Source organism: Dendrobates tinctorius, unplaced genomic scaffold (assembly GCF_039654945.1).
Source record: "Dendrobates tinctorius isolate UK_male_01 unplaced genomic scaffold, ASM3965494v1 ptg000049l, whole genome shotgun sequence".
NCBI classification, from domain to species: domain Eukaryota; kingdom Metazoa; phylum Chordata; class Amphibia; order Anura; family Dendrobatidae; genus Dendrobates; species Dendrobates tinctorius.
In genome coordinates, this window is record NW_027361717.1 from 25,866,817 (window position 1) to 25,883,425 (window position 16,609).

General features: G+C 42.6%; 1 protein-coding gene across 1 annotated transcript in view; it reads right to left on the reverse strand.

Annotated features, from left to right (window-relative positions):
- LOC141091158 (saxiphilin-like) overlaps positions 1-16,609 on the reverse strand; it is a 244,216-nt gene that overhangs the window by 164,417 nt on the left and 63,190 nt on the right. The window contains exons 5-6 of the mRNA XM_073576562.1: positions 15,753-15,959; positions 15,209-15,424 (exon numbers count right to left, since the gene is read on the reverse strand). Coding sequence (XP_073432663.1) covers positions 15,209-15,424; positions 15,753-15,959 — 423 coding nt within the window. The remainder of the gene's footprint in view (positions 1-15,208; positions 15,425-15,752; positions 15,960-16,609) is intronic.

Below are 16,609 nucleotides of genomic sequence, written 5' to 3' on the forward strand. Positions count from 1 at the left end.
ACATCAGTGTTTCACAAACTCCAGTCCTCATGGTCCCCAGGGGTCATGTTTTCAGGATTTCAATAGTAAATAGAAATCCTGAACACATGATCCGTGGGGACCACGAGGACTGGAGTTCGGGAAACACTGGTTTACATCAAGCAACCGTTACTGTATATACTTACGCTCTTTAATCTGGTCCCGAGCTTCGAGGTCCTCCCAGCGGCCCACAAGGAGAGAACAGATTTCCTCCCAGAGTCGTCGGGTAATGATCAGGTCAGCGTGGCGGCGGTCAGCCATATTCCAGAGCGGCTCCCTTTCTCTGACGAGATCGATGAGGCGGTCCACATCAATCCCTCCATCCTCACCGTCAGAGTCGGGAGCACGCTGTGAAGGCTGTTAAAGAAAAAGACAAAAATAACATAATTAGCCTCCACAAAAGAAATGAAATAAAAAGTGCAAAAAAACAAAGCAAAAATATTTATACTTACACGCTGGTGACCGCCGCGTTCCTGTCGCCGACGACCCTGGGAGGCACTGCGAGGACCTCTTGGCCGAGCACCAGATTGGGAAGACTAGAGAAGAAAACAAAAAATGTTATGAGTTTGGATGTAGGCATTTGTTTGCTGTGTGTGGTCTGCAGAACATTGTTTTCTATGTGTTGTGTGTAGTGTGATGTTGTGTTTCTGCGTTTGATGCAAAAAACTTACGAATTGTGAGCCCACTCCAAGCGTCTGTCCACCCCTTCCTTCTTCTTCTGGGAGCTCCTCTTCATCTTGTGATTCCTGTTTTGAAATAAAAGGCAATGAATAAACATATATTACAGAGATGATGGATTTTGGAAATAAAAACTTACCGTCAAACGCTGACGATGCGAGGGAGGGCTCCCAGAAGAAGATGTGCTGTCCTGTTGATGGCCAGACTCCATGGCTGTGGGTATTGCTGCTGCCAGTGATGCCATTTCTGCTGCTGCTGCTGCTGCTGCATCTCTTTGGCGGCTGTTGAATAAAGAGAAACAAAGGGCCAATGAATATCTTGATATTCCATGGCCCTAGTTTGGAGGAATGGGGGATTTGATAATTACCGTCTCTCATCTGCTTCTGGACTCCCCTCCCGTTCAGCATGCTGCTCCATTTGGGGTGGTGCTGATGGTGCTGCTGCTGCATCTCTTTGGCGACTGTTGAATAAAGAGAAACAAAGGGCCAATGAATATCTTGATATTCCATGGCCCTAGTTTGGAGGAATGGGGGATTTGATAATTACCGTCTCTCATCTGCTGCTGGCCTCCCCTCCTCAGCATGTTCTATTTGCTGCTCCATTTGGGGTGGTGGTGGTGCTGATGGTGCTGCAGTGGTCTCCTGCCTTCTCCTGCTTCGCTTGGTTGCTTTCTTGGGTGGCATGTTGGGTGTGGCTGTGGGTCCCACTGTCTTGCTTTTATATATGTCTTGTGGGCAGAGCTACTGAGCATGCTCAGACCAAAAAACCGGATCCGGCCGCCGGATCCGGCTTTCGCCGGATCCGGCGCATTGCGGCGCTCATAGGCTTTCATTGTGTGAAAAAGCCGGACGCGCCGGATCCGGCGTGTCCGGCTTTTTCGCCGGAGACAAAAAACGTTACAGTAGACGTTTTTTCCAGACGCCGGATCGCGACACATTGCGACACATTGCCGGATCCGGCGAAAACCGGATGAAATGCATGGCCATCCGGCCCGATCCGGCGCAAATGCAAGTCAATGGGGGTGAAACCGGATCCGGCATTGCATTTCGCCGGATCCGGTTTCTGTCAAAAGCGCCGGATCGCGCCTGACGGCGAAAACCTGATGTGTGAAAGAGGCCTAAGTATCCCAAGGAGAGCTGAGAAATAAGCTTGGAGACAGGATCGAACCCAGGGTAGGAGCTCGTTTTGCTACAAACTTGATGTCACTATGCATTAATATTTGTTTCAATCTGTCATCTTGTTTCAGCATTGGTAAATGTTTTTTAATGATATCTACAATTTGTCCATATTGCAAGCTATAAGGAGTACTGAATACTACATTATTATTATTATAGTTCTTTTTATTTTTATGTGAATTATTCTGAATAAATCTACCTTTTTTGGTTGTTAATAAATTTTTACGATCTGTCTGTTTTTCTCTGTTTCTACCACAAATGCATCATTTTCAGAACAATTACGTCTTATCCTAATAAGCTCACCAGCTGGATCAATTTTTTTTTTTTTCTTCCTCTTGCTCCTAATTCATGTGGATGCTCACCACAGTCTGTGCTGGGCGTTGGCAGGCTTGGGGATTGCTTTGCAGACGGGTAAGCTGACTACACTTTTTTTACTTATCCATTGTGAGTTTTTTAGTCGTGCTATTACCGGGTCTATAATCCCTTCTAAATGCAATAAGGACAACTTGTTCACCATATAGCATTTACAACACCTACCTCCTTAGAGCTTTTCTCTATTAAAACTATTTTTTCTCCTGTTTTCAATCATGGATCCTCTATATATGAACTTTATAGATATTGATGACCATACAACAAGGCTCACTAAGGTAGCCTAAGGGTACGTGCACACGCTGCGGATTCCGCTGCGTTTCCGCAGCGGTTTTGGCCGCTGCGGACCCGCAGAAGCTTTAGCTGCGGTGTACAGTACCATTCTAATGAATGGGAAATAAAAACCGCTGTGCCGACGCTGCGGAAAAATCCGCGCGGATTTGCTGCGGTTTTGAATCCGCAGAAAGAATTGCATGTCAATTCTTTCGGCGGAAACCGCTGCGGGTTCCTATCTCCACCATTGTGGAGATAGTGAATCCGCAGGACCAAACCGCAGGCAAAACCGCAGATAATCCGCAGGTCTTTGGACCTGCGGATTATCTGCGGTTTTTGCAAAATCCGTGCGGATTAATCCGCAGCGGAATCCGCAGCGTGTGCACGTACCCTTAGTGTTCAGTAATGAAACACCTGATTTGATAACTGAAACTAATGAGTTGAGAACTTTAATGCTACAATTGGAGAAAAAAATGGTCAAAGAGATGAAAACCTTGTGGGATTTGACTACTTTGAAAACATACGAGTCCAAAAGTATGATCCCTAGAGGACTATGATTAAAAAAAGTACCTACAAGAATTTTCAATGAAGATTTTGAAAAGGAATGGTACTCCATTTTGAGTCAATGTTCCCTCAAGCTCATCTCTTTAATAATAAAATATGAGGACATTGAAATGAATTCTGTCAAACAGGATATAAAGAGCCTGCAATGCTCTTTGGAGGTGCACACCAGTTCTAAAGATTTTAACTTTTACAATGACAGATTGAAAACCAATATTACCAAGTTGGAAAATCATATCATGGACATTAAGAAATCAAAATTTAAACGAGATACAGAGGATTACATTGCTAATAAAGTTTATAATTGGAATACTAGACCACATTCTATTTTAAAAAAAACAAGCACAGAGACGGGATTCTGCCAAAGGAAAAGTGAGCTTTAAAGATAAAGATTATTCTTCGGACATTTCTTTTTTTTCTACTACTGATGAACTTTCAGACTCTTCAATCGGTTCAACGAGCAGTATACATTCTGTGGATCAGAGGTCGGCTTCCAACATTCCAATTTCAAAAAACTCAGGAAACGTGCGGGCCGTAAACACAGGGGGAGGAAGATATCCCATTCGGCACAAGAATCGCCATTATTAGAGGCTCCAGTCTGGAATCTGTCAAGCTACGTGATCTCAGAAGAACAGATTGCGGTACTCAGCAAGTGTCTAAGCTTTTCTCCCACGACTGACTTTGATTTATTTAAGACTCTACTTGATCTGAATAAATTTGCACGTAATCTGACAGTGAAATGTCATTTTCTCACAGATGATGTTGCTAAACATGTTACCTGTACAGATAACCTTGATTCTCCTATTACTGATGATATTCGTATGTTTCAGGAACAGAAAGCACTTCTTAGCTTAAAATCATTAGAAAGAGAATCATGTGTGTGTCCTATTTCTCTTAATGATTCTTTTTCTGTCAGCAATCCACTTTTTTATCCATTAAAATCCAGACCAGCGGTCTTAGACCAATTTCAGGATTTAATTGAAGAGGAATTAGTTGACCTTAATAAACTTAATATGGAATTTAAAAATAAATACTATAATTTAACTAAAAGGGAGAAAAAAGCACTTAAAGACTTGCATAATAATCAGGATCTCATAATAATGCAGTCGGACAAAGGTGACACCATAGTGCTTTTAGATGCAGGATTGTACAAAAAACTGAATTTGTTAGATTTGGAAAATAAGGAGACCTATCTTGAACTAAGTTCTAATCCTACTGATGAGTATAATTCATTGCTTCATAATTTGTTGTTGGAAGGTGTTCATATGAATGTTTTGGATGACAGATTGGCAGAATTTTTGAAAAATGATCATCCTGTCACTCCAATCTATCATTCATTTCCTAAAATTCACAAAGATATATTCCCTCCCCCTATGAGACCAATAGTTGCAGGCATTGGTTCTATAGGGGAAAGATTGGGATCTTGGGTGGACCATTACCTGCAACCTTTGGAGCAAAACACACCTAGCTACATACGTGATTCCAAATATGTAACTGCAGTTTTTGATCAATTCCATTGGAAGGAGGAATATGCATGGTTAACATGCGATGTAGTGAGTCTATATCCATCAATCCATCACTCTGTGGCATTATCTAGTTTGACATATTATCTGGACACATATTCTACCTACAGTAATGACATAAAAAAATTTTTGATATCTGCCGTGGATTTTTTGTTAAACCATAATTATTTTAGTTTTGATAACAGATTTTTCAAACAGCTGAAAGGCATCAGTATGGGCGCGAAATTTTCGCCTTCCTTAGCCAACATAGTTATGCTCAAATGGGAAGAAAGTCATATTTATGACGATAATAATGATATATGCAAACATATTGTTTGGTACGGTCGTTATATAGACGATCTGATCTTAAAATGGAGAGGCACACAAAAGGAGGCTGAAAAATTCGTAGATTATATCAATGACAATGAATATCATCTGAAATTTACTTATTCTTTTCAGAAAAAAAATACTAATTTTTTGGATCTGAATCTCAGAGGTAATGTATCTAAACATACCGTTGAGATAACTCCCTATAGAAAGCCAACCTCAAGTAATTCTATTCTTAGGGCCAACTCTTGCCATCCAAAACATGTCTTAAAAAATATTCCATATGGTGAGCTTATTATGATAAGACGTAATTGTTCTGAAAATGATGCATTTGTGGTAGAAACAGAAAAAAACAGACAGATCGTAAAAATTTATTAACAACCAAAAAAGGTAGATTTATTCAGAATAATTCACATAAAAATAATAAGAACTATAATAATAATAATGTAGTATTCAGTACTCCTTATAGCTTGCAATATGGACAAATTGTAGATATCATTAAAAAACATTTACCAATGCTGAAACAAGATGACAGATTGAAACAAATAATAATGCATAGTGACATCAAGTTTGTAGCAAAACGAGCTCCTACCCTGGGTTCGATCCTGTCTCCAAGCTTATTTCTCAGCTCTCCTCGGGATACTAATAGAGCTACTTGGCTGGACGCCACAGGAGTTTTTAGATGTGGAGCTAACCGTTGCAAAACATGCAATTATGTTTATAAAACAAATACATTTTTGTCTTCATATAATCAAAAGCAATTTGACATACATGATTACATTAATTGCAACACTGAGAATGTGGTGTATCTTATAGAATGTACCGCATGCAAAGTTCAGTATGTCGGCTGCACTACTTGTCCGCTGAAGGTGCGGATCAGGAGACATTTATCAGACGCTGTAAATTCTCAAGCCCTGTCCGCCTCAGCTGTGTCAAGACATTTTTACAATGTGCACAAAGGCAATTTAAGTAGTTTTAGATTTTGTGGAATTGAAAAGGTTTACAAACCTCCTAGAGGAGGTAATTTACAACAGAAATTATTTAACCGTGAAACATACTGGATGTTTATGCTTGACACCCGTATTCCCTGTGGTCTCACTGCCAGACAAGATTTAATAAAATTATACTGAACACTGTTCATGCAATATCTCATAAGGAAATGTTTTATCCTAATTCACTGTTATCCATGATGATTCTGGACCAAGTAATATTTGGGTTTTTTTTTTTTGTTTGTTTTTTTTTTTCTTCTCAATTTGTACAGTGGGGGAAAAAAGTATTTAGTCAGTCAGCAATAGTGCAAGTTCCACCACTTAAAAAGATGAGAGGCGTCTGTAATTTACATCATAGGTAGACCTCAACTATGGGAGACAAACTGAGAAAAAAAAATCCAGAAAATCACATTGTCTGTTTTTTTTTCATTTTATTTGCATATTATGGTGGAAAATAAGTATTTGGTCAGAAACAAGCAATCAAGATTTCTGGCTCTCACAGACCTGTAACTTCTTCTTTAAGAGTCTCCTCTTTCCTCCACTCATTACCTGTAGTAATGGCACCTGTTTAAACTTGTTATCAGTATAAAAAGACACCTGTGCACACCCTCAAACAGTCTGACTCCAAACTCCACTATGGTGAAGACCAAAGAGCTGTCAAAGGACACCAGAAACAAAATTGTAGCCCTGCACCAGGCTGGGAAGACTGAATCTGCAATAGCCAACCAGCTTGGAGTGAAGAAATCAACTGTGGGAGCAATAATTAGAAAATGGAAGACATACAAGACCACTGATAATCTCCCTCGATCTGGTGCTCCACGCAAAATCCCACCCCGTGGGGTCAGAATGATCACAAGAACGGTGAGCAAAAATCCCAGAACCACGCGGGGGGACCTAGTGAATGAACTGCAGAGAGCTGGGACCAATGTAACAAGGCCTACCATAAGTAACACACTACGCCACCATTGACTCAGATCCTGCAGTGCCAGACGTGTCCCACTGCTTAAGCCTGTACATGTCTGGGCCCGTCTGAAGTTTGCTAGAGAGCATTTGGATGATCTAGAGGAGTTTTGGGAGAATATCCTATGGTCTGATGAAACCAAACTGGAACTGTTTGGTAGAAACACAACTTGTCGTGTTTGGAGGAAAAAGAATACTGAGTTGCATCCATCAAACACCATACCTACTGTAAAGCATGGTGGTGGAAACATCATGCTTTGGGGCTGTTTCTCTGCAAAGGGGCCAGGACGACTGATCCGGGTACATGAAAGAATGAATGGGGCCATGTATCGTGAGATTTTGAGTGCAAACCTCCTTCCATCAGCAAGGGCATTGAAGATGAAACGTGGCTGGGTCTTTCAACATGACAATGATCCAAAGCACACCGCCTGGGCAATGAAGGAGTGGCTTCGTAAGAAGCATTTCAAGGTCCTGGAGTGGCCTAGCCAGTCTCCAGATCTCAACCCTATAGAAAACCTTTGGAGGGAGTTGAAAGTCCGTGTTGCCAAGCGAAAAGCCAAAAACATCACTGCTCTAGAGGAGATCTGCATGGAGGAATGGGCCAACATACCAACAACAGTGTGTGGCAACCTTGTGAAAACTTACAGAAAACGTTTGACCTCTGTCATTGCCAACAAAGGATATATCACAAAGTACTGAGATGAAATTTTGTTTCTGACCAAATACTTATTTTCCACCATAATATGCAAATAAAATGAAAAAAAACAGACAATGTGATTTTCTGGATTTTTTTTTCTCAGTTTGTCTCCCATAGTTGAGGTCTACCTATGATGTAAATTACAGACGCCTCTCATCTTTTTAAGTGGTGGAACTTGCACTATTGCTGACTGACTAAATACTTTTTTTCCCCACTGTATATGCTTTTTTGCATTTTTAATTGTCTGTCCAATCAATGTCATGTGCACTCTATATATAGTTTCTCAATGTATTAGCAGGTAGATCATGACTAAGACTATTTTTTAGTTGAAACGCGTTGATCCTCCTCACTGGTGTGCTTGGTGTTTGCTATAAGAAATTTTTTAGAACCAACATATTTTTTTTTTTTGTTTTTTTGTTTTCAAATAATTTTATTGGTTTTTTTGGAAATAAACAGGGTAGGGAAAGGAAGGTAGGAAGGGAGGGAAGGGAGTGGGGAATAAACAACCTTGTACAGGTACGGCAAAAAAATTTAAAAACTAGAGAACCCACAAACAGGCATAGCATAACATATCGAATAACAACATAAAATAAAAAAAAAATCGACAATCCTTATTATGGGGTAACATTCTTGGAAGGAGATACAGCTCCCAGTACTAAAGCGCCCAGGTTTAAACTTCAAAATATAGTGCCTCTTGTTAAGTCTAGTTGATATGAAATTTGTTGTTCCAGGTCTTCCATTTTTTTGAGTATTTGTGAATGTGATTGTTGTTAATTGCAAATCTGCGTTCTAAATCGCTGTGTTGGCCTATCTTGTCAAGTATGTCTGAAAACTTGGGAACCTCTGCTTTCTTCCACCATTGTGCTAACATGGTCTTGGTCACTAAGAGGATGTGTATGATAATGTGTCTTACCGAATCATCAAATTGTTCCATGTCTAAAGAAAGAAGTGCTCTTTTGGGTGTAATTATGAAGTCCTTAGCAATGAGGTTAATGTGCTGTGTGACTTGAAGCCAGAGGTTTTTGATTTTTGAACAACCCCAGAAAATATGGTAGAGGTTCCCTTGGTGTCCACAATCTCTCCAGCACAAGGAAGATAGCTCAGAACCAACATATTTTTAAGTTGTCCAATAAAGCTTTGTTAATTGCAGCCGCCTCCGTCTCCAGCTGGATCAATTTTTTTTTTTTTTCTTCCTCTTGCTTTTAATTCTATTCGCCCCACCTTGATGGTCACCTCCTTATACTCCACTTGTGGCAAAGGCTGACCACTGCTGGCGACTATTGTCAGCTCATTATCTGGGCTGCGAGTAATATCTGAATGACAGTGAATCCACACCAATTCAAGGTAATAGTCAAACGGGCTACAAGGAGGACCTGTGATCAATAAAGAGTTGTGACCTTCAGAACCCAGATTCCCCATGGGTCCCATTAGGACATGACCCACTCAGGACACTATGAACAATGAGTTACACCCATTTGCCAAATTGGTTATGCATTGTGGAAGGTAGCCCTTGTTACTTAGGTTGGGGAAACTCGCTAGGCAGCCGATTAACCAGGTCCGGCACGGGTTTCTCAACATAAATCAGTCCATGTGGTTTATTAGGCAGCATAAACCATAAACAGCAACAGGCTTTTCATATCAAAACAGCATAACGTTCATGACAGAGCTCCGCTCTGTTAACCCTGTGGTCACACAGGCTGTGTTATGTCCAGTACGCAGGCTCTCGCCTAAACACAGTTAGCTCACCCTGTCCGGGTTACCTTCTTAGCTGCTTTCTCATTCAGGACGTCCATTCCTTCCTGGAGACTGACCCACATAAATCAGGCCAATATACACAGGCCTCACCAGGTCCACGGCCTCAGCATGTGCTGTTCAGGAGGGCAGCAGACCCTCTAGCACGTCGGCCTCCGGGACCTTCCACACGTGCTCCAATCAGATCCAGTTACTCACACATGTGACGTACCGTGGTCACCTTATATGGTCCATAGCCACGCCCACCGGATCACATGGCTGACCTCATTGCAGGCCCTACAACCATACACACATAGGCTTTACTATGGGCGTTTAGACACACACTCCTGAGTGGGTTTGTAGGTGGCTGGTACCACCCATCTCACCAGCCACCTGAAGGCTTCCCTGACACACTGTAACAGAACATCAGCAATACCTCTGCTGATCAACACATGATCAAGCCTTCATCCCAAGGCCACCCACCTTGGGATACATAACGGTCATTTAGCATCCTGCCGCTCATCCTATCTCTATTGCCACAATGTGCATGACCCATACAGCGCCATGTTATGAATTCGCTTTCTGGCCTCCCTCTGGTTATTACTGAAGGTAGTGGAGCTGGTCAGATTGACAGAGGGGTTTGCGAGTCCTCTTTCTGTTCTCCCTCTGGTGGTTACTGGAGGTAATGGAGCTGATATGATTGACAGAGGCTTGCCACCTGATAATGAGGATGACGATTGGAGATCTGGGGTTTCAGATTGGGATTTAAGACAGCCGACTCCCTCTATCCCGGCTGGTGATTTTCTTCCTGTGCCTCCTGAGGTCTGATGTCTCCAGCTCTGTCCCTGCATGTTCAGCTAAGTGGTTCATTTGCTATTCTGTTTGCATTTTATCTGGTTTTGTCTATCTCTGTTTTGTGCAGGTCAGCCAGCTCCGGCAGGGGCTGTGCTGAATCACCGCCCATATGTTACTGCTTGTGCCAGTTTGTTTTGTCCCCTGTTAGATTGGCCTCTTTTTGCTCTGCTTTCAGAATATACCAGAGTGCTGATATAGTGGGGGTCGAAGTCGTGCGACTTCAGTGTTTTTGTGCATCAGATGTGTTGGACTTTTTGCAGGTTTTTTTGCGTGATTGCAGACAGTGTCTTTCCTTTCCTGTCCTGTCTAGTCAGTGTGGGCCCCATCATTTGCTCAGTCTATTTTCCTGCCTGCGTTTGTGTTTCCATCTTGTCTCACCGACAATATATGTTTGGGGGCTAGCTATTCCTTTGGGGTCTGCTCTGGGGCAGTTTAGATTTCCCCTTTCTTGCTTTAGGCTTAGTTAGCTCTCCGGCTGTGCCGAGGCGTCTAGGATCATCGTAGGTACGCTCCACGGCTACTGCTAGTTGTGTGGATAGGATCAGGGGTCTGCAATCCGCTTAGTTACCAACCTCTCTGGTTTTCTGTGGCTTATCCTGGGCCTGCTCTCCTCCGTGGCGACCCAATCATAACAGCGCCCCCTAGCTGTCAGAGTGGTCACTGCACCACAATTGTAAGAAGGAATAACAAAGGAACAGTACAACATAAAGTTCAGTGACAGAGAATCTGCCTCCAGATTTTTTTGCAAATGAAAGGGTTGTTACCTGTGTGAGATATGGTTTCTCTCTGATTTCCTGATCTCACTGCAGAGCTGTGTGTGATTTAACCTGACACATTTGCAGGATTCTATCAGTGTTTCAGCTTCCTTCTCACAGACAGACCAGGCTGTAATACAGCAGAGCTGTGAGAGCTAAAGCAATTGTGTTTGTATTGAGATAAAGTTCAGTTCTACTGCTCTGTGTTAGCTCCATGTCTCACAGTAGTAATTCCTCCTCTCATATACAATAAGCTTTGGAGATATATTCTCATGCAGATCAACGTTTGGCCCTTGGATCTTAAAAGTTCCTTTAAGTATAAGTAATTGTGGATTTCTCTAGAATAAGACATTGGATTGCAAATATCAAGGTATCATTTTATTCAGATTCCTATGACCTACATGTCTATATAGACAGTTTAGGAGGGGTGATCCTACTGACAGATTCCCTTTAAATAAAAATGTATAAGTTGGCTTTCACTTGCCACTTGGCTTCCACATTTTCTCTCCTGTGACATCCCTACCCTCATCATGGGAGATTTCAACATCCCCATTGCTCTTCCCCTCTCACCATCTGCTACTCACCTTTTATCTCTAACCTCCTCATTTGGACTTTCACAGCTTACTAATTCTCCAACGCATGAAGACGGAAACTCCCTCGACTTGGTCTTCTCTCGGCTTTGTGCAGTGGATGATTTTGCAAACTCCCCTCTCCCAATCTCTGACCACAATCTTCTTTCATTCTCTATCAAGAACTGCCAGGCCGCTCAGGTCACCCCCACTCTCCATACTTATAGAAACATACAGGCCATTAACACCCAGAAACTTATGAAGAACTTGCAGTCTTCAATGGCCCCTATCTCCTCCCTCTCATGTCCTGATTCTGCATTGAAGCATTACAATGAAACACTTCAAAGTGCCCTGGATGAATTTGCACCCCCTATAAATAGAACACCACAACGCAGACGGCGACAACCCTGGCACACGGTGCAAACATGTTTCCTGCAGCGGTGCTCCAGGTGCGCCGAACGTCTGTGGAGAAAATCCAATCTACATGAAGATTTCATCCATTATAAGTTTATGCTTAGAACATACAACACTGCCCTTCACCTCTCCAAACAAGCCTATTTCAACACCCTCATCACCTCACTGTCCAATAACCCGAAACATCTCTTTGACACTTTTCATTCTCTACTCAACCCAAGAGTACAGGCCCCAACCACGGAGCTCCGAGCTGACGATCTGGCCAATTACTTCAAAGAAAAAATTGACCAGATTCGACAGGAAATTATCTCCCAATCACCTCATACCATGCACTGTCCTCCCTCCCCCACTGCATCTAGCTCACTCTCTGATTTTGAACCAGTCACAGAAGAAGAAGTAAGCAGGCTCCTTGCATCTTTTCGCCCAACCACTTTCCCCAGTGACCCATTTCCGTCGCATCTCCTCCAGTCCCTTTCCCCTGCTGTCACCCCTCACCTAACTAAAATATTTAACCTCTCTCTCTCTTCTGGTATTTTTCCCTCCTCATTTAAGCATGCCATCATACATCCACTACTTAAAAAACCATCCCTCGACCAAAACTGTGCCGCTAACTATAGACCTGTCTCTAATCTTCCCTTCATCTCTAAACTCCTGGAACGCCTGGTCCACTCCCGTATTATCCGCTATCTCTTTGATAACTCTCTTCTCGACCCTCTCCAATCCGGTTTCCGCTCTTTACACTCCACTGAAACTGCCCTCACTAAAGTCTCTAATGATCTACTAACAGCTAAATCAAATGGTCATTACTCCATGCTAATTCTCTTGGATCTCTCTGCAGCATTCGACACTGTGGATCATCAGCTCCTCCTCACTATGCTCCGTTCCATTGGCCTCAAGGACACCGTTCTCTCATGGTTCTCTGTTGTGAGTTCATTTTCCCCTTCACTACTGAGGCCCGAAGAACTCCCTCTTCTGGTAAAGAAAGGTAGTGAGCCTGATTATCAAACACCTGAGTCTGATGATGATGACTGGCTGAGTGGAGTTACTGACTGGATATAAGGCTGCCGACGCCCTTCTGCCCTGCGGGTGATTTCTCTGTGGGATCCTTGGAGACCAGTCTGAATTCCTGCTCCTCTAAAGCGAAGTTTTCTGCTCGGCCTTTTGCATTTGTGCTTAGACTTTGTTTTGCTTTGTTTTTCTGGATTTCTGTCATTCCCTGCTGGGGTGTGCTGAATTCCTTTAGCTCTGTCTTCTGAAAATACCTGAGTGCTGATTTAGTTTTTGAAGCCTAGCTGCTTCAGGGTCTTTTTCATATCAGCTTGTTGGCTTATGTCTTTGATAGGGTTTTGGCAGATTGCAGACAGCAACCTTCCTTTCCTGTTCTGTTTAGCTAGCTTGGGCCCCATCGTTTGCTCAGTCTATCTTTCTATCTGTGTGAGTGTTTTTTCATCTTGCTTCACCGTCATTATATGTTGGGGGCTGCCTTTTACTTTGGGGTCTGCTTTGGGGCAGTTTAGATTTCCTTTTCTGTCTTTAGGCTATTTAGCGCTCCGGCTGTGATCGAGGGGTCTAGGGCATCGTAGGAACCCCCCACGGCTACTGCTAGTTGTGTTGATAGGTTCAGGGGTCTGCAATCTGATAGATGCCAACTTCTCTGGTTTTCTGGACGTAGCTTCTATTTTTGTGTCTGCCTCCTACGGTGACTCAATCATAACAGTTCTCCTCCTATCTCTCTGACCGCTCCTTTACTGTATCTTTTGCCGGCTCCTCCTCCTCTCACCTTCCCCTTACTGTTGGGGTTCCTCAAGGATCGGTTCTAGGCCCCCTCCTCTTCTCCTTGTACACTGCCCCTATTGGTCAAACAATCAGTAGATTTGGTTTCCAGTACCATCTCTATGCTGATGACACCCAATTATACGCTTCTTCTCCTGACATCACGCCAGCCTTTCTAGAAAACACCGGTGATTGTCTAAACGCTGTGTCTAATATCATGTCCTCACTATATCTGAAACTGAACCTGTCAAAGACTGAACTCCTGGTGTTTCCTCCCTCTACTAATGTACCTATACCCGACATTGCCATTTCTCTGTGTGGTTCCACTATTACTCCCCAGCAACAGGCCCGCTGTCTTGGGGTCATACTTGATTCCGAGCTTTCCTTTGCCCCCCACATTCGATCACTGACTCGCTCTTGTCATCTGCACCTCAAAACATTTCTAGAATTCGACCTTTTCTTACTTTTGACTCTGCAAAAACTCTTACTGTTTCTCTTATTCATTCTCGTCTCGACTATTGTAACTCTCTTCTAATCGGTCTCCCTCTTACCAAACTCTCCCCTCTCCAATCTGTCTTGAATGCTGCAGCCAGGATCATATTCCTCACCAATCGTTACACCGATGCCTCTACCTTGTGCCAGTCATTACACTGGCTACCCATCCACTTCAGAATTCAGTATAAACTTATTACCCTCACCCACAAAGCCCTCCATAGCTCAGCACCACCCTACATCTCCTCCCTTGTTTCAGTATACCACCCTACCCGTGCCCTCCGTTCTGCTGATGGCCTGAGGTTAGCATCCTCAATAGTCAGAACCTCCCACTCCCGTCTCCAAGACTTTACACGTGCTGCGCCAATTCTTTGGAATGCACTTCCCAGGTCAATACGATTAGTCCCCAATCCCCACAATTTTAAGCGTACCCTGAAAACGCATTTATTCAGACTCGCCTATCGCCTCAACACATTAACCTAATCTATCCCTGTGTGGCACAGCCAAAAGTTTTACAATAACCAGATTCCCCGCATCATGTTCCCACATGCTTTATGCATCCATTAGCCCTCTGTGTTTGTACTGTTACACACTTAACTTTATGGCTGGTCCATACAATCAGGGCAACTGTTACCACCCACCTTTCGTGTCTACCTCTTTCCTCATAGATTGTAAGCTTGTGAGCAGGGCCCTCATTCCTCTTGGTATCTGTTATGACCTATGTGATTATTGTTATGCTGTAATGTCTATTGCCTGTACAAATCCCCTCTGAAATGTAAAGTGCTGCGGAATATGTCGGCGCTATAGAAATAAAATGTATTATTATTATTATTATAAGTTTCAACATGACAAAGTTGAGTCTCTCTACATTCCCTCCTATTCACAGTGAAAAGTCAGATTTATTAGGTCCACTTAGCTTCTACTGTCTAAATAGTTTAAGGGAACACTTAAGAAATGCATTGGCGAGGGCTCACTGGTCTGGTGGCAGATGCGCTTTACTTAATGTTAATCAGAATCACATGGTAGATTGGAAGCTGATCTAATGCCTGACATACTCTGTAGTTCCTCACCTGGGACCTCGCATGTAGGGGGTGTCTGTCCTGGTCCAGTTCTTGTACCCTTTATCTCTTCACCATTTTTGGTAACACACCAACTGTGTCCGGTGCTGCCGTGGAACTGCAATGGACTAAAGTAGCCGTTTTCATCACAGTCAGGTAGAAAGGCTCCTCGTAAAGGTTCTGTGACACTCAGCACTTTATTACGTTCTTTTATACAGATTGGTTCCCCTGATAAGAAATATAGAAGAATTGGTGTTATTATCTGTATATGCATGACTATATTGTAGGGTGACCTTCATACTGAACTTTCAACATATATTTCTCAGACCGTCAGAGCTGATATAGTCCGAGCTTAGATCCACCTTCTTCTCTATCACTTCAGCATACAATGACAAGGAGCCCAACAATGGGTTTTCATGACGTTGCACAATTGAACAGTCACAATGTATCAGTGATAAATCATTATAGCGACTCCGTGTAGTGTTATATCTGTAATCACTGCCTGTAATAACATCGATGCACAGGGAGAGGATGGAAGAGTAAAGTAGATTCTTACCGGAAGCTTCACATGGTTTTGGAGGTTTTCCAGGGAAATTTCTGGAGCCAAAAACCTCTTCCCCATATTCATCCACGCACCAGGTGTAGACATGGGACTGCTGAGGTCGATAGTTGCCCTTTTCATCACATTCTGGCACAAAAACTGCTGGTGAAGGTTTAGCACTGAGCAGTTTCTGACGTTCCTTCAAGCAGGGAGGTTTGTTTGCTGAAATTGGATAAATGATTAATAACAAAGGTTTCATGAAGACTGAATGATACAAACACATTACTAGTTTTGTTCATCTTTATATTTATTGATATCTATATGGCATACTGTAATTAATGCTTTGGGGAACAAAGATCCACAAATAATGTGGATTTAAAAAATAAAAAAATAAAATCAGATGACTGATAAGGTTGTAATTTCATTTTTGATAGGAATTTTTTTTTGTACAATATAAAATTTAATCCAGAGGTGTATAACCTGTATGCACTGCTGCTCCATTGTACTCCTTGTGTATGCAGGAGCAATGTTTTATATAGAATCCAATAGGAAACCTTGGAGACAAATATGAATTTCCTTTAAAATGGTTGCAGTCAATGATTGTTGTACAGTGAAGAGTTAAGGAAAATTTTCATGCTGGCAAGGGTTCACAAGAAAAGGTTGGATCCCGTACCTCACCCCCAGGAAACAGTCTCCCTGTCACCTCAGATTTGACACTCGACTTCAAACTCAGGAATTAGTATTCAGACTCCTTCAGGTGCGACAACTTCTTGCCCTTGCAGGAACGCTAGTCTTTGATCCCACAGTAGATGCACTTTTCACTCACAGAAATAAGCCTCTTTGCTTTCCTTAAAGTTCATGCGGTTTATTAC